Below are 18,879 nucleotides of genomic sequence, written 5' to 3' on the forward strand. Positions count from 1 at the left end.
CAAGCAAATTGAGTAGCCCTCACTGTTTAAAGGAGTGTATTTTATTAAGGATCACAAATACACTTTACCACCAAAAGTAAAGGTTTCTTTCCAGTCTTATTTCAATCAATCATTCACTTATTTGATATTGACATCACGAAAACGTTGGAGAAAATGCATGCATTGCTTAAAGGAAGTATGTGTCTTCATGGTCTACATTTCACGAACAAGTTTGTTTTATGGATATTTGCTCAAGAAAATTAAACTGGCAGTCATTTCCAATAACATCAAAACGTTTTGGAGCAATTGGTAAATAACTCATTTCCTATCAAACGCCCCCTTTTCATCTGCAAAATCGAAAATGGAAAATCACTTGCCATCGCTGGTGTGGGAAAAGGAATGTCCTATACTATTAAGTGGCAGTAATGGGTCATATTTTATACATCGTAGCTGTCAGGTGGAATCCCCTCACTTTTTTCAGGAAAAAAAAATATACAGCTTGCTTGAGTTTCCAAACACCACTTTGTTGAAGCTGGTATTATATCTTACTTTGCAGTCATACACCACTGCATCACATGAACGACAACCAGTACCCCAGAATTATGTTCAATCACTCATTTGATGTGCTCAAAAATTGCATCAGTAAAATCATACAAACACGGCGGGTGATTGCCACATCCTTGCAGGCCTCATACATGAACCCAAGAAACATCGATAACGAAGGGTCTCTAACCTAACCCAATAACACCCAAAAACTGTCAACAATCATCACCAAAATTTATGCGGACATCTCTTCTCATCGCAGCTTCAACCTCTGACAAATATTTCCACAATCAGCCCAATATTTTAGATTATATGGATCAGATGAAATAAAATCAGATCACCTGCAGTTTCAGGATATTAAACGACGAAACGCGTTCGGCCGGGAGACCCCCGTCATGGGTCAGCCGACGTTATGACAGACAGCCAAAGTCCACGTCTGTCACACAATGCCACCGACAGAAACGCCTCTGTGATCCATACATACTTTTGATCTATACATACATTCACACATATACAATACATTTGTGGTGCAATCAATTCAAAATTGAGCTGACGTACGTTCAAAGAAGAATTTAAAAATAAAAAAAGTTATTAAAAAAATAAAATTCAAAATTTTTATTTTTTAAACAATCACTATCACTATTTTTGCTCATTATTGTCTTATTATTGTATTCTTATTATCATTATTGTCCCAGACTTTCAATATGGGGACAAATTACACCATGGAAAACACAGAAGTTCAATGAGGAAATGTAATCGGCTCCTGCTCATTTTGCGTCAGGCTGTAACAGGCTGACATATCCAAACTGTGGGCAGGCCAAAATCTCGCTGAAAATTAAATATTTCATCAGTAAATGACTAAAATGACGACTGAGTGTGTTTTGGGGAGCTTTTTTCGGGAGACATTTTTGAGTCCAGCACGATGGCATACGTGCCCGTGTTCTCACCTTCAACTAGTCCCTTTTAAGTATTTTGGCACCAATGTTAATTCTTTACACTTGAGGGTCTTTGAGAAAATATATGGTCAAGAAGAAGAATATAATAAAATCTGGTACACAGAATACAAGACTGTAGACTTTTGTAAATCAGGTAATTAGTTTTCAGATTAAACATTTACATTTTCATTAAAAAGCTTCTTGATCACTGCTCTTCTCACCCGCACACTTGTGTGTCTTAGCCTGATACGTATAACAGAACATTTGGCCACAAACTGAGCAGGAAAAAGGTTTCTCACCAGTATGCGTTCTTGTGTGTGTTCTTAAGTGTTCCTTCACAGAGAATTTTTGGCCACAATAGAAGCAGACAAAAGGTTTCTCACCAGTGTGTGCTCTTGTGTGTATTTTTAAACCTCCCTTTCCAGAAAATCTTTGACCACAAACAGTGCAAGAAAAAGGTTTCTCACCAGTGTGCGTTCTTGTGTGTATTTTTAAGTGTGCATTAACAGAAAATCTTTGACAACAAACGGTGCAGGAAAAAGGTTTCTCACCAGTGTGCATTCTTGTGTGTATTTTTAAGTATCCCTTCACAGAAAATCTTTGACCACAAACGGTGCAGGGAAAAGGTTTCTCACCAGTGTGTGTTCTCGTGTGTATTTTTAACGTTTCCTTCTTAGAGAATCTCTGGTCACAAACTGAGCAGGAAAAAGGTTTTTCACCAGTGTGCGTTCTTGTGTGTCTTTTTAAGGTTTCCTTCTTAGAGAATCTTTGGTCACAATCTGAGCAGGAAAAAGGTTTCTCACCAGTGTGCGTTCTTGTGTGACTTTTTAAGTTTCCCTTTTGGGAGAACCTTTGATCACAAACTGAGCAGGAAAAGGGTTTCTCACCAGTGTGCGTTCTTGTGTGTATTTTTAAGTGTGCTTTAACAGAAAATCTTTGACAACAAACTGTGCAGGAAAAAGGTTTCTCACCGGTGTGTGTTCTTGTGTGTGTGTTTAAGCCTCCCTTCTGAGTGAACCTTTGACCACAAACTGAGCAGGAAAAAGGTTTCTCACCAGTGTGGGTTCTTGTGTGTGTTTTTAAACTTCCATGTTCAGAGAACCTTTGATCACAAACTGAGCAGGAAAAGGGTTTCTCACCAGTGTGCGTTCTTGCGTGTATTTTTAAGTGTGCCTTCACGGAAAATCTTTGACAACAAACGGTGCAGGAAAAAGGTTTCTCACCAGTGTGTATTCTTGTGTGTGTGTTTAAGCTTCCCTTCTGAGTGAACCTTTGACCACAAACTGAGCAGGAAAAAGGTTTCTCACCGGTGTGTGTTCTCATGTGTTGTTTCAAAGTACTCTTACTAGCTAGTGTTTTCCCACACTGAGAACATTTCCATTGTTTGTTGTCAGTCTGAAATGTCTTATCAACTTCAGACTGTCCATCATCAGTGTGAGTCGAGTGTGACTTCATGTCGTCACTGTCTGACAGTGGCGCTAAGATGCCGTCTGCTTGTGATTTTCCACAGTGATCTCCATCACCTTCTGTTGTCATGAGTTGCCTTGAGCTGCTGCTTGGAGGCTCCGCCCCCCTTCTCTCCTCACTTTGAACTTTGTCTTCACTCTTTAGAGGAACACCAGTCGATGGAAACTTGGTGACCTCCTCCTCTTCCTCTTTGATGTGGTGGAGTTCTTCGTCCTCCACTTCCTCTTTAATGTGAAGGGGCTCTGGCTCCTGCTGGTCAGTACGAAGATCTTTAGTGATGTCTGTAAAACACAAGAAGACAAACACAAATGGTTTGGAAAATCTGTTCTCATGTTGTGACTAATGTGTATTTTGCAGGGATCAGGCATCTCTTTCATGTGTGTCACGTATCTCCGACACAGAAATTAGCAGGGGCGCATAAAGTACGATCAAGCTGCATTTTCAGACAAGGCTAAAAACATAATATACTGAGAGAGAACAAGAGCAATGGCTAACACAACTGACATGCAAACACCAAAGGCATGAAAAAGGTGGCAAAATAAAAATAAAAATAAACAATTATAGGGGGGTCTGGGGGTTATCTCATTCTGGCCAATGACAGAGGATTGTTAAACTGAGATGCGCAAAACAAATTGTGCCGTGCAGTAAAATCGAGTCGACTTCCCATTCTACATCCACTGCAGATCTACTTCTTTCCAAATTAATACTGAATTGTTGTCTTGACAGAGTACATCCATCACTACTTTACCACACGAAAACATCATTCATCAGATCTCGTAAACTTGTCTCGATGCATTTTGAATCTTCCCAAGCTAGTTTAGCCTAGCTTAGCTTGCTAGCCGCACACAAAGAGAGACGTTTGTCAGCAAAACATTTTTAAGCAAAGATCAAGTGTGAGGATAACGTTTTGTGTACGACAGCAAAGTACGTGGAGGGTTAGCTAACTTAACTCACGCTCAGTCACTCCGTACTCAAATTGACTAACTTGAGCCAACGTTCCAGCTGAAATGTTCCTTTGTCCGACCGCCAATCAACAGGGCCCGCCCTTAACGACCCACACTCAAGACTTCAGACATTACACTGTCCACAACAGAACAAGTAATAAGACTGGAACTCCTTATATATGTTGACAAGACGATGGAACATTACAGCTAGCTAGCCTCACAAATCATCACATGACGAAGTTACTATTCTTCACCTCCATGCCAGCTTCGTCACTGGCACAAGACGGCAGAACGGAACGTCCCTGGAGTAAATGAGACATCCGCAGCTGCGGAAATGCCAGAGGGGAGCTGCCTGCGTGATGAAGTTACTGTCGCTGATCATCGTGACACTGAGTCACTAATCACTGCCTGAATGGCGGCTTTGTTGGCAGATTATCATGTCCAATAATGCGCGGACAACAACTGTGTGCTAACAAGAATTTTGTCATCAAAGTTGGGTTCGGAGGAGTCATTGCACACCAAAACACAATGACACTTTACGGCACTGGGTCGTAACTGCTATACTGCCTGTTGGAATATGGCATATGGCCATGAGACAGGCAACGATTAGGTATCTTCAAATACAATAAAAGCATAAGATAATCGCAACAATGAAACATCTTTATTTGCCAAGTATGTCAAACACACAAGGAATTTGTCTCTGGGAGTTCGGCCGATCTTGTATGACAACAGACAGCTACTGTGAAAAACTCTACTTTGTCGAGCGTTGGCATAATGTTTGACAGTCACCAGTAAAAATGGTTCCATCGATCAAAGTCGATAAAACTCAAAACATTTGGGGTGAGAAGTAATGCCTCGTATGAACAAATATGGCACGGTGAGTGTAGGGCTGGGCAACATGGGACTTTTTATTTTCCTGATCGTGGCATCTGGTAAAAGAGGGGGGAATAAAATAAAAAAAATAGGAAAATGTACACGAGATAACTAATGAATGCAACTGAACTTTTTATACTGTACAAAGTTAAATATCTGTTATCGAAATAGCAGCAAAATGACAAAAAATGTCAAACTGTATTTTCCCAAAAAGTACAAACCCAATTCCAATGAAGTTGGGACATCGTGTTAAAGATAAATAAAAACAGAATACAAAGATTTGCAAATCATGTTCAACTTCTATTTAATTGAATACACGACAAAGACAACATATTTCATGTTCAAACGGATCAACTTTATTGTTTTTAGCAAATCATCATGAACTTGGAATTTGATGGCTGCGACACGTTCCCAAAAAGCTGGGACAGGCTCATGTTTACCACTGTGTTACATCACCTTTTCTTTGAACAACATTCAATAAACGTTTGGGAACTGAGGACACTAATTGTTGAAGCTTTGTACGTGGAATTCTTTCCCATTCTTGCTCGATGTACAGCTTCAGCTGTTCAACAGTTCGGGATCTCCGTTGTCGTATTTTACGCTTCATAATGCGCCACACAATGGCAGACAGGTCTGGACTGCAGGCAGGCCACTCTAGTACCCTCACTCTTTTACTACGAAGCCACGCTGTTGTAAGACGTGCAGAATGTGGTTTGCCATTGTTTTGCTGAAATAAGCAGGTGGGTCCATGAAAAAGACGTTGCTTGGATGGCAGCATATGTTTCTCCAAAAACTGTATGTACCTTTCAGTATTAATGGTGCCTTCACAGATCTGTAAGTTACCCATGCCATTGGTACTAACACGGCCCCATACCGTCACAGATGTTGGCTTTTGAACTTTGCGTCCATAACAGTCCGGATGGTTCTTTTCCTCTTTGGCCCGGAGGACAGAACGTCCACAATTTCAAAGAACAATTTGAAATGCGGACTTGTCAGACCACAGAACACTTTTCCACTTTGCATCAGTCCATCTCAGATGAGCTCGGGCCCAGAGAAGCCGGCGGCGTTTCTGGGTGTTGTTGATAAATGGCTTTTGCTTTGCATAGTAGAGTTTCAAGTTGCACTTACAGATGTAGTGCTGAACCGTACTGACTGACATTGGTTTTCTGAAGTGTTCCTGAGCCCATGCATTGATATCCTTTTCACATTGATGCCGGTTTTTCATGCAGTGCCGCCTGAGGGGTCGAAGGTCACGGGCATTTGATGTTGGTTTTCGGCCTTTACGCTTACATTCAGCGATTTCTCCAGATTCTCTGAACCTTTTGATGATATTATGGACCGTAGATGATGAAATCCCTAAATTCCTCGCAATTGTACGTTGAGGAACATTGTCCTTCAACTGTTGGACTATTTTCTCACACACTTGTTGACAAAGAGGTGAGGCTCGCCCCATCTTTGCTTGTGAATGACTGAGCAATTCAGGGAAGCTCCTTTTCTACCCAATCATGGCACCCGCCTGTTCCCAATGAGCCTGTTCACCTGTGGGATGTTCCAAACAGGTGTTTGATGAGCATTCCTCAACTTTCTCACTTTGTCTTTTTTGCCACCTGTCGCAGCTTTCTGGGAACGTGTTGCAGCCATAAAATTCTGAGTTCATGATTATTTGCGAAAAACAATAAAGTTTTTCAGCATGAACATGAAATATCTTGTCTTTGTAGTGTATTCAATGAAATATAAGTTGAATATGATTTCCAAATCATTGTATTCTGTTTTTATGTTTAACCGAGCAATTTAGAGTCTTCAATCAACGAACCACGCAAGTTTTTGGGATGTGGGAGGAAACCGGAGTGCTGGAGGAAACCCACGCAGGCGCTGAACACGCAAACTGCACACAGGCGAGGCTGGGATTTGAACCCCAAACCTCATAACTGTGAGACAGATGTGCTAACCAGTCGTCTTCCATGCCACCCATTGCAGATATACTTCTTTTCAAATTAGTTCTGCATTGAAGGCTCGACAGACATCCATCATTATTTTACCGTACTAAAGCATCATTCATCAAATATTTGTGTCCAGGTGAACTTGTCTCGATGCATTTTGAAGATCGTTTATTCTAGCTTAGCTTGCTAGCTACAAACAAAGCGAGACATTTGGTCACCAGATGATTACGTTTAAAAACAGATACAAAATTGCAGCACAGCATAAATATTATATATATTCCATTTATAATAACAAAGTGATTGATTGCTACTTTACTTTACGAGTGGAGGCTAGCTTGACCGGCGCTATATACCTACCGGGGGCGTGCCTTTAGCGTCCTCCTTCACGCGGACCCTCCCCCCTTTACGTCCGCATTTCCTCTGTATAAGCAGCGTGTCGGCAGGAAACGCTCCCAGTCAGTCAAGCGGCGCGCTCGTCACACAACAACATTTATACATTTTGGACACAAGGCGCCCCGTCCATTTTGGAGAAAATGTACGACTTTTACGTACGCCATATAGTCGTGAAAATACGGTCATAAAAATATTTCTAAACTGCACAGGTTGTGCTTCAAGCAGAAGTCGGGACTGGTTTCAAGGACACCGACAACCACACGAGATCCCGTTCACTGCCACCAAAGAATAAAATCCAGATGTGGCTAAAACTTGGCTAGATTTTAGCGCAAGGTCCAAAAAAAAAACTAGACTATTGAGCGAACGGTAGAGGAGGAGAATTACGACGGACGAAGCGCAAGTCTGGGAGCCCCATGTGTTCACGCATCTTTGTCTCATGTCAATTCTGCACAGAGTTATACTTGTAAATATATTATTTTTCTGTACTTTCTCTGTATTGTTTTATGTTCAGATGTTTGAGGTTTTCACGAAAGGAAAAAAATGTTGGTGTCAAAGTCATTGTTCTGCTTGATGCGTCTGCTTTCACAAAAAGGCTGTTTTTCCTCCACGAACAGATTTGGCCGAAAGTCGCCTATATTTGACTGCTGATTACTAAAGAACGGTATAAGGGAGAGACGAACTTTTTTTCTGATGAAAGAAAGAGAGTCGGATCTTTCTTTCGGTGGTTTTGGTGTTGACATCGTCATAGTACACAATATTCTGTGGGGCGTGAAAACGGAGTGAAAATGTCTGGCAGTGAATGAGTCATCAAACGGAGGCTGGAAAGAAACACAGGAACAGGAACAGCAATAAAATTCGAATGCATGCAACAAGTGAACCCACCTGCTCTGCGGAGCACAATTCGAGGCTGCAGATTGAACGCAGCGTCCAGCAGTTGACGTTGTGGCTCCTTCTCCTCTTTTGGGCCCCAAAGTTCCTCCTCGTACTCTGCTGTCCTTGCACACATTTTCACACGACGATCGCAACACTTTGGAGGGATGAGAAAAGCAAGTGATCATCGAACATGTGAAACATTGAACTCAAGATTCCGATTTGGACATTGGGAGTCAAACAGCAGATGAGTCAAAACGGCAAAGCACCAAAGTCAACAAAATGAAACATTAAAACGTAATTATGTATTGTAACAGATGAAGAAGACGGCTAATTTTTGACTTCAGGAGAAACAATTTGTGATGAAACATGACAGACATTATTCCACAAAAGGATCCAGATGGAGATAATAACAACAAATAACTATTTCGAAAAGAATTGTTCGAGGATATTATTTAATGTTGTAGTTGGTGTGTGTGTGTTATTTTCACTCCATTTAAGCTTTAGACACTAGTAGGTGGTGTAAAGAAGAACACTTTACCTCCCGCTTGATCTCTGCTGAGCAAAGTGTTGATCCCAAACGCGTCTCTTTGCTAGCAAGCTAAGCTAAGCTAAGCTAAGCTAGGCCGAGAAGCTTCGACGTGCACGAGGCGACTCCAACCGGACACGAAGATGGCACGAATGATGTTTTAGTCCACTAAAGTCGCGATCAGGGGCGTCAAGCGTCGACGATTCGCAACATTCGGTCCAAATTCAGGAAGATTTGCTGAAGCACGATCGTCGCTCCTCCCGCATGGCGAGAAGGGAAAGGAGATGTATTACCCATGATCCTTTACGGCAGGCCACCGGTTTGAGCCAAATGAAGTCAAACTAGACTAAAAAAAACTGACTTTTGGTGCTAGACTGTAACGTGGATATGTGATCCTGAATAAAGTACACTGCTTAAAACAGTGAGGGTGACTCCATTTACTTGTACATCAAATCCATTTTCTCCATTAAAAAGTATTGAAATGTTTTTATCTTTTGGAAACCCTCCAAAAACAATGCTCGCAACTCAAAGCAAAAACTGGCCCAAGAGATGAGGCGGAAGTGAAAAAACTGCAATGTGGGCATGTTTATCTTCTCTTCTCTCTATCTCTTATCTTCATGTTGTCGTCTTTTGTAAAAGCCTCCCGTGGACAAATGTTAAGAATTAGCACTGGTGCCAAAATACACACAGTAATGTATGCCTTATTTCCCAATAATTTTGTGATGTCCATATCAAATAAATGAATGATTGATTGAACTAGATTGTAAGGAAGCATTGACTTTTGGTGGTAAACTGGAAAGTGTATACAGTATGTGAGTTTGATTTGTTTGATTTCCAAACAAATTGAGTTACTGTCACTGTCTGAAGCGTGTTTTATCATTGATCACTCTTTTATCATGCATCACATACTGTATACACTTTACAGTTTACCACCAAAAGTCAATGCTTCTTTACAGTCTCGTCTTTATAGCTTCTTGACCCCTGCGATTCTCACCAGCATACTTGTGTTTCTTTGCCCAATACTTAGGAGAGAATTTCAAACTGAGCAGGAAAAAGATTTCTCACCAGTGTCGTCATGCGTCGTTCACTCTTAGGAAGTAAAACGTTTTCCCACACTGAGAACATTTCCATCGTTTGTTGTCAGTGTGACATGTCAGATCGCCTTCCGACTGTTTATCATCATCATCATCAGTGTGAGGAGAGTGTGACATCATGTCGCCACGATCTGATCGTGGAGCTAAGAGGTCGCCTGCTTGTGATCTTCCGCAATGCCCGCTTTGCAGTTTTTTCACTTCCGCCTCATCTCTTGGGCTAGTTTTTGCTTTAAGTTGCGAGCATTTTGTTTTTGGAGGGTTTCCAAAAGATAAAAACATTTCAATACTTTTTAATGGGGAAAATGGATTTGATGTACAAGTAAATGGAGTCACCCTCACTGTTTTAAGCAGTGTACTTTATTCAGGATCACATATACACGTTACAGTTTAGCACCAAAAGTCAGTTTGGACAAAATGCATGCATGCTCAAGAAAATGAAACTGGCACTCATTTCCAATAATATCAATACATTTTGGAGCATTTGGTAAATAACTAATTCCCTTTCGAACGCCCCTTTTTCATCAACAAAATTGAAAATTGAAAAGCACTGGCATCGCTGGTGTGGGAAAAGGAATGTACCATACTATGAAGTGGCAGTCATTGGTCATATTTGTATATCGCAGCGGTCAGGTGGAATCCCCTCACCTTCAAAATGACAACTTTTCAGGGAATTGCTTGAGCCCGAACCCGTTGGTGGACACCAATGGTGAGGAATGCCGTCAAGCTGAAGAAGGAGTCCTATCTGGCCTTTTTGGCCTGTGGGACTCCTGAGGCAGCAGATGGCTGGCCAAGCGGAATGCAGCTTTGGTGGTCGCTGAAGCAAAACCTTGGGCATGGGAGGAGTTCGGTGAGGCCATGGAGAAAGACTTCCGGGTGGCTTCGAGGAAATTCTGGTCCACCATCCGACGTCTCAGGAGGGGAAAGCAGTGCACCATCAACACTGTGTATAGTGGGGGATGGGGCGCTGCTGACCTCGACTCGGGAGATTGTAAGCCGGTGGGGAGAATACTTCGAAGACCTCCTCAATTCCACCGACACGCCATCCCATGAGGGAGCAGAGTCTGGGTTCTCTGAGGCGGGCTCTCCTATCTCTGGGGTTGAGGTCACCGAGGTGGTTAAAAAGCTCCTCGGTGGCAGGGCACCGGGGGTGGATGAGATTCGCCCAGAGTTCCTCAAGGCTCTTGATGTTGTAGGGCTGTCCTGGTTGACACGCCTCTGCAACATCGCGTGGACATCGGGGACAGTGCCTCTGGATTGGCAGACGGTTTGGAGGGTTTGGCGTGTCCAAACCATCCAAGTCTGCTCTCTCTAACTTTGTCTCCAAAACATCGAACCTCGGCTGTCCCTCTGATGAGCTCATTTCTAATTTTATCCAACCTGGTCACTCCGAGAGCGAACCTCAACATCTTCATTTCTGCCACCTCCAGCTCTGCTTCCTGTTGTCTCTTCAGTGCCACTGTCTCTAATTCGTACATCATGGCCGGCCTCACTACTGTTTTATAAACTTTGCCCTTCATCCTCGCAGAGACTCTTCTGTCACATAACGCACCTGACACCTTCCTCCACCCGTTCCAACCTGCTTGGACCCGTTTCTTCATTTCCTGACCACACTCCCCATTGCTCTGAACGGTTGACCCCAAGTATTTAAAGTCCTCCACCCTTGCTATCTCTTCTCCCTGTAGCCTCTCTCCTCCCCCACCACCCCTCTCATCCATGCACATATATTCTGTCTTACTTCGGCTAATCTTCATTCCTCTTCTTTCCAGTACATGCCTCCATCTTTCTAACTGTTCCTCCAGCTGCTCCCAACTTTCACTGCAGATCACAATGTCATCTGCAAACATCATGGTCCACGGGGATTCCAGTCTAACCTCATCTGTCAGCCTATCCATCACCACTGCAAAAATGAAGGGGCTCAGGGCTGATCCCTGATGCAGTACCACCTCCACCTTAAATTCTTCTGTCACACCTACAGCACACCTCACCGCTGTTCTGCTGCCCTCGTACATGTCCTGTATTATTCTAACATACTTCTCTGCCACTCCAGACTTCTGCATGCAGTACCACAGTTCCTCTCTGGGTACTCTGTCTTTCTCTAGATCTACAAGCTCCTTCTGACCTTCTCTGTACTTTTCCATCAACATCCTCAAGGCAAATAATGCATCTGTGGTACTTTCTAGGCATGAAACCATACTGAAACCAGTATGAAACCAGCTTTGCACATCACCTTTGTTCTTAAAAATGGGCACCAGTACACTTTTCCTCCATTCCTCAGGCATCATCTCACGCACTAAAATTCTGTTGAACAAGCTGGTCAAAAACTCCAAAGCCACCTCTCCGAGATGCTTCCATACCTCCACAGGAATGTCATCAGGACCAACTGCCTTTCCATTTTTCATCCTCTTTAATGCCTTTCTAACGTCCCCCTTACTAATCATTGCCACTTCCTGGTCCACCGCACTTACCTCTTCTACTCTCCCTTCTCTATCATTTTCCTCATTCATCAACTCCTCGAAGTATTCTTTCCATCTAGCAAGCACACTGCTGGCACCAGTCAACATATTTCCATCTCTATCCTTAATCACCCTAACCTGCTGCAGATCCTTCCCATCTCTATCCCTCTGTCTGGCCAGCCTGTATAGATCCTTTTCTCCTTCTTTAGTGTCCAACCTGCCATACATGTCATCATATGCCTCTTGTTTGGCCTTTGCCACCTCTACCTTTGCCCTACGTCGCATTTCAATGTATTCCTTTCGCCTCTCCTCGGTCCTCTCAGTGTCCCACTTCTTCTTAGCGAACCTTTTTCCTTGTATGATTTCCTGCACTGTGTGGTTCCACCACCAAGTCTCCTTCTCTCCTTCCCTGCCAGAAGATACACCAAGTACTCTCCTGCCTGCTTCTCTGATCACCTTGGCTGCAGTGGTCCAGTCTTCTGGAAGCTCCTGCCGTCCACCGAGAGCCTGTATCACCTCTTCCCGAAAAGCTGCACAACACTCGTCCTGTCTCAGCTTCCACCACATGGTTCTCTTCTCTGCCTTTGTCTTCCTAATTGTCCTCCCCACCACCAGAGTCATCTTATACACCACCATCCTATGCTGTCTCGCCACACTCTCCCCTACCACTACCTTACAGTCGGTAACCTCCTTCAGACGACATCGTCTGCGCAAGATGTAATCCACCTGCGTGCTTCTACCTCCGCTCTTGTCGGTCACCCTATGTTCGTGCCTCTTCTGGAAAAAAGTGTTCACTACAGCCATTTGCATCCTTGTTGCAAAGTCTACCACCATCTGTCCCTCCAAGTTCCTTTCCTGGATGCCGTACTTACCCATCACTTCTTCATCACCCCTGTTTCCTTCACCAACATGTCCATTACAATCTGCACCAATTACGACTCTCTCTCTGTCTGGGATGCTCAGAACTACGTCATCTAGCTCCTTCCAGAATTTCTCTTTCACCTCTCGGTCACATCCTACCTGTGGGGCATAGCCACGAATCACATGACACATAGCACCCTCAATTTCAAATTTCAGCCTCATCACTCGATCTGATACTCTTTTCACCTCCAAGACATTCTTAGCCAACTCTTCTTTTAAAATAACCCCGACTCCATTTCTCTTCCCATCTACACCATGGTCAAATAATTTAAACCCTGCCCCTAAACTTCTAGCCTTACTGCCTTTCCACCTGGTCTCCTGGACACACAATATATCAACCTTTCTCCTAATCATCATGTCAACCAACTCACAGATTTTCCCGTCATAGTCCCAACATTCAAAGACCCCACATTCAGTTCTAGGCTCTGTGCTTTCCTCTTCTCTTTCTGCCGAAGAACCTGCTTTCCACCTCTTCTTCTTTGACTTCGACCCACAGTAGCTGAATTTCCAACGGCGCCCCGCAGGTTGACGGCGCCGGTGGCGGACGTCGTTAACCCGGGCCACGACCGATCCGGTATGGAATTCGTTGGATGAACGCTCATATTGGTTTGGCAAAGTTTTAAGCCGGATGCCCTTCCTGACGCAACCCTCTGCATTTATACGGGCTTGGGACCGGCCTACAGTTCGCACTGACTTGTGCCCCCCATAGGGCTGCATTTGTCCTAAAAACACTGTACACTTTTAAAATGTCAAACATGAATTAAATATTTACCTGGTACTGTGGAAACATGCACACAGTTTGACATGTCAAGAAGTGCTGAAGCTGCATTGGCTCTCTTCTTCTGGGTCTCCAGGGGAGGAGCGGGTGGAGGACGCCCAAGACCCAAAGTCAGCCAAGTACAGCGCTACCTTGACGTACCAGTGCCCCACCGGAGCAGTTTTCGCACTTAGGCCTTGTCGCTTGGGCCATTTCTTGCTTTGTGTTGCCAGCATTTTGCTTTTAGAGGCTTTCCAATGCATGAAAGACATTTCAATTATTTTCAATGGGGAAAATGGATTTGATGTACAAGTAAATGGAGTCACCCTCACTGTTTTGAGCAGTGTACTTTATTCAGGATCACATATACACGTTACAGTTTAGCACCAAGTCAAAGTTTCTTTCCAGTCTATTTCAATCAATCATTCACTGATTTGATATTGACATCACGAAAACATTGGACAAAATGCATGCATGCTCAAGAAAATGAAACTGGCACTCATTTCCAATAATATCAATACATTTTGGAGCAATTGGTAAATAACTAATTCCCTTTCGAACGCCCCTTTTTCATCAACAAAATTGAAAATTGAAAAGCACTGGCATCGCTGGTGTGGGAAAAGGAATGTACCATACTATGAAGTGGCAGTCATTGGTCATATTTGTATATCGCAGCTGTCAGGTGGAATCCCCTCACCTTCAAAATGACAACTTTTCAGGAAATTGCTTGAGTTTCCAAACACCGCCTTGTTCAAGCTGGTATTACGTTGTATATCTTCCATTGCTGTCATATATCATTGCATCACATGAACAACAGCTCGTACCCCGAAATGATGTTCAATCACGACTTTAATGTGCTTGACAAATTTAAAAATTTGGGATGGATGAGAACGACAGCATTAAAATGACGCAAACACGCCGGGCGAGCACCACATCCTTGCAAGCCTCATGCATGAACCCAAGAAACGTGGCTTCATGTCCCACAACTGTCAACAATCATCACCAAAATATATGCAGACATTTCTACTCATGACAGCTTCAAACTATCATAAATAATAATATTATAATGATCAGCCCAATATTTGAGCTTTTATGGATCAGATAATATCAAATGAGATCAGCCGCAGTTTCGGGACAGGAGACCTTCGTTACGGGTCGTCCGACATCATGACAGTCCACATCTGTCACACAATGCCATCTGCAGAAACTCATTTGTGATCTATACATATATTGGATCGATACATACATACATACAGTGGGTACGGAAAGTATTCGGACCCCCTTAAATTTTTCACTCTGTGTTATATTGCAGCCATTTGCAAAAATCACTTAATTTTTTTTTGTACACACAGCACCCCATATTGACAGAAAAAAAAAATCATTGTTGACATTTTTGCAGATTTATGAAAAAAGAAGAACTGAAATATCACACAGCCATAAGTATTCCGACCCTGTGCTGTGACACTCCTATATTTAACTCGGGTGGTGTCCATTTCTTCTGATCATCCTTCAAATGGTTCTTCACCTTCATCGGAGTCCAGCTGTGTTTGATTATGCTGATCGGACTTGATTACGAAATCCGGGTGTGAAAAACTTGTTGCATCCTTCCCAAAAAGACTCATGGCTGTATTAGCTCAAAAGGGCGCTTCGACTAAATACTGAGCAAAGGGTCTCAACACTTTCAGTACCCACTGTATGTATTGAATCGGCCTCGTGCCAGAGATTTCCAACGCGATTGAAAATCTAATATTTTATCAGTAAATGATTCCACCGATGACCACTGGACGGCTGCTGCCGTGCAAGGCGCTGCCAGGCTCACTGGGAGCGAATTAGGGTTCGGTGTCTTGCCCAAGGACACTTCCACATACGGACAGTCGGAGCCGGGGTTCGAACCGGCGACCCTTCGGTCACTGGACGACCCGCTCTACTGATCCACACCCGCCCTCTTTCCCACCACCTTTAACTAGTCCCTTTTAAGTATTTTGGCAACAGTGTTCATTCTCAACACTCACGGGGCTTTTAGAAACTATATGGACAAGAAGAAGATATGTTGGATTTATCTTGCCCAACATTATAAAAAATAGACACAAAAGGAATGAAGACGCTGGTTTCTTTTTCTCATGAGGAGGGCGCATGGGAGATTGTTCAGGTTACAGCCTCTCAACACGCTCTAAACAATCTCTCCCGTCGCTCCTGCATTGATTTGAAAATAGGGAGGTTTCTAAGTTTACAAGACATAACGTACTAAGCTACAAGACACAACACACTAAGGGTAGGGTTTCAAGGTGAAAACATGGCACCAACACCTGCCACGTCCCGGCCACGTCCTTCTCTCTGATGATTCCTGCTGAGCAATCATCTTGAAGGCGAGACATCTTCCTTTATCAAAATCGTCCATAATACTCATGCAAGCTAAGCAAATAAATGATAACTTCTACAATATATCTAACATTTCCCTCCTGTTTATCATGTATTTGCACAAATTCTCATATCATTTTACAGTCACTTCATTTCAATTTTTTAACTGTAGAATCATTTTTATGAAACAAATTCATTTAAATAACTTGTCATCAATAAATGTTGTAGTTTAAACATCGTAATCACATCTGCTCCATACGGTTCCATGTGGGTAATTGCTGTGGTGATTAATCTACTGATTAAAGCTCGAATGCATGGGATACAACAACATCCACACAATGTCAGAATGGCTGCAAAACAGCAATTGATATCAATATTGGTGAAATTAGGGTTTTGTATTTACCAAAAACGTCCATCCAGCTGTCCCACAAGGAGTGTTGATTGAGGGTCCGTAGACCATCGATGGCTCTGGTCCGGCTGCCATCTGAAGCAGTATTGGTTGTTCTCCAAACATACCGCAAACACCTCCCTCTCTTGCGAGGAGCGTGTCGACGGCTATGCGGTTTTGGAACGTCCTTGAGCTGCTCGTGCACAGCTTCCGACCCGCTCGGAGTCCAATTTCCTAATCTCTGTACATTGAAGTGGATATAGTTTATCCCATCAACATTTTTATTCATCGTACACCACCAGCATATGAAGTATTCAAATCCTCCTGCAACTTGGTCAGCCAATTTGTATTGATTTGGAACCCCACGAGGAACACCGATGGCGTCGATATACGTCGGATTATTTTGCCCCTGCCAGGACAAATCTCTTATTTGTCTATGTTCTAGATTAGACAAAAACATTGGTGCCCTTTCCATTAAATCTTGAACAGGCATCGGGTATACTGACACAGGCAATATCAAAGTGATAATAGCGCACAATCCAGATTTATCTTTAGGTCATCTATCAAACAGTCTATCATCTCCGGACCACCACCAGCTGCCGCTCCGTGATACTGGCATAAACTTTGGTCCGACTTTTAAGGTTACTTTACACTGTGTGTCGTTCAGTGGTCCTATTTTTTGCCTTTACCAATCATGTTTATACAAGTGAAATTATTTGGTGCTACTAGAGTAGAAAACATCGGTTTGTTTTTATCTGCTTCTGTTACGGGATATATAGGATCCCATGATTTACACCTCTCAGTTGGTACAGTCGTGTTCATTCATGGAATAATACAATCTTGTGATAATTGTGCCGGAACTATGCGCAACAAAGGCCTGGGACCCATGCAAACCACACAATCTTTTCTCGCTACATTTGCTGCTTGTTCCACCAATAGTAACCAATTGTTATTTTGTCCTGAAACTCCTGTGACAACAAGGAACCAATCATCAGTAGTTATTTTGTTAACCATTAACATGTGTCCACCTTTCTTTGAAGTTTTTAATGGCATTTCTGGTTTAACACGGTTCCCATAACACAATGCTACTCGGAAGTGGGGATCTTTTCCGCCAGAATATGCCCACAACCTCACCATCAAACACACTGGGTGACTTGATTTGTATTTCAATATTAAATTATGGGCCGTTTTGCTTAGGTTAAACTTCTTTCTATGTTCTTTTGCTGCTTTTAATGACCAATTGGACCAATCATAACCTGTTTCACCAATGAGGTGTTCCCATCCAAGGCCTATAGATGCATACCAGTCATATCCACATCCCCAATTCCGCCCATTCTCTTGAGCTTCATTGGTGAGAGCCGCATATGGAATTATGATTAAAGCAGTTTGATTTTGGGGGGCACAAAATATTAAACCATGCCCACAGTTCTGATCATCAGTTGTACCCTTTTGATAAGAGTTAATGATTCAATTTTTTTTATTCTTGGGTTGGTCATATTGGTCCAGTTGGTAGGTGATTTCCTATCTAAAAAATGCGTTGTATCATTTAGGGTGGGACGTCCCATGTACCACAAAACAAAATCAACACTATAGTAACCAAAGTTGCTGCGTAACAGCTTATCGAATCTCGTAACCAACGTGGGTGTGCCATTCTGCTGAGTTCTCACTAAACGGGTCGGTGTCTTTTTTCTTCACTGAGCAGCAAGCGTTTTCAGAATCTCCACATCTGCTCCCGCTCCGTTATCAGACTTTTGCTCACCTTCCCTATTTGAGTACTCAGCTGAAATGACTCTTTTACAGTGTGTTTAATGAACCCACGTGTTTCTTTCTGCTATTTTTAGGGCTGTTGGAGTTGTCAATAACACTTGATACGGTCCTTCCCACTTTGGTGAATGCCAGTGCTTCTTTTTGATGCTTCGAATTAGGACCCAGTCTCCCGGTCCAACCGACTTGGTTTCCTGCTGGGAAACATGTTTACTTTCAGCAGATACTTTGAAATCATTTTGTTTCTCGAACAACTTTCTCATGTAATCAGCTAAGTTTGTTTCGTCATCAAGTTCCCATTTTTGTTTCAACAACGGAAGTCTATAAGGTCTTCCAAACAATGTTTCGTAAGGTGTTAAACCTGTGGTACTTGTAATGTTGATGTACATTTTAACGAGGTCCAGACACTGTGTCCATGACCTTCCTGTCTCTTCCATACATTTTTTCAATCTATTTTTTATTGTCCCATTCATTCCTTCCACGAGACCTGCACTCTGAGGGCGGTGAGCACAATGGTTTTTCAAATTAATGTGGAACATGGTTCCTATTTGATTGATTATTTGATTTACAAAATGAGTCCCATTATCGCTGTAAATGGTTTCAGGTATGCCATATTTTGGAATGATGTCTTTACATAGTGCTTTTGCCACCGTCAGAGCATCAGGAGATTT

General features: G+C 42.8%; 1 protein-coding gene across 1 annotated transcript; it reads right to left on the reverse strand.

Annotated features, from left to right (window-relative positions):
• Positions 1-30: 30 nt before the first annotated feature.
• LOC133398378 (gastrula zinc finger protein XlCGF57.1-like) lies at positions 31-8,765 on the reverse strand. The gene is made up of 3 exons (XM_061669963.1): positions 8,486-8,765; positions 7,957-8,101; positions 31-3,205 (listed from the first exon to the last, which is right to left on the reverse strand). The coding sequence occupies exons 2-3, from the start codon at positions 8,078-8,080 to the stop codon at positions 1,647-1,649; spliced, it is 1,683 nt and encodes a 560-aa protein (XP_061525947.1). The 5' UTR covers positions 8,081-8,101; positions 8,486-8,765; the 3' UTR covers positions 31-1,646.
• Between the last annotated feature and the right edge of the window lie 10,114 nt (positions 8,766-18,879).

Source organism: Phycodurus eques, unplaced genomic scaffold (assembly GCF_024500275.1).
Source record: "Phycodurus eques isolate BA_2022a unplaced genomic scaffold, UOR_Pequ_1.1 contig_101, whole genome shotgun sequence".
Classification (NCBI taxonomy): domain Eukaryota; kingdom Metazoa; phylum Chordata; class Actinopteri; order Syngnathiformes; family Syngnathidae; genus Phycodurus; species Phycodurus eques.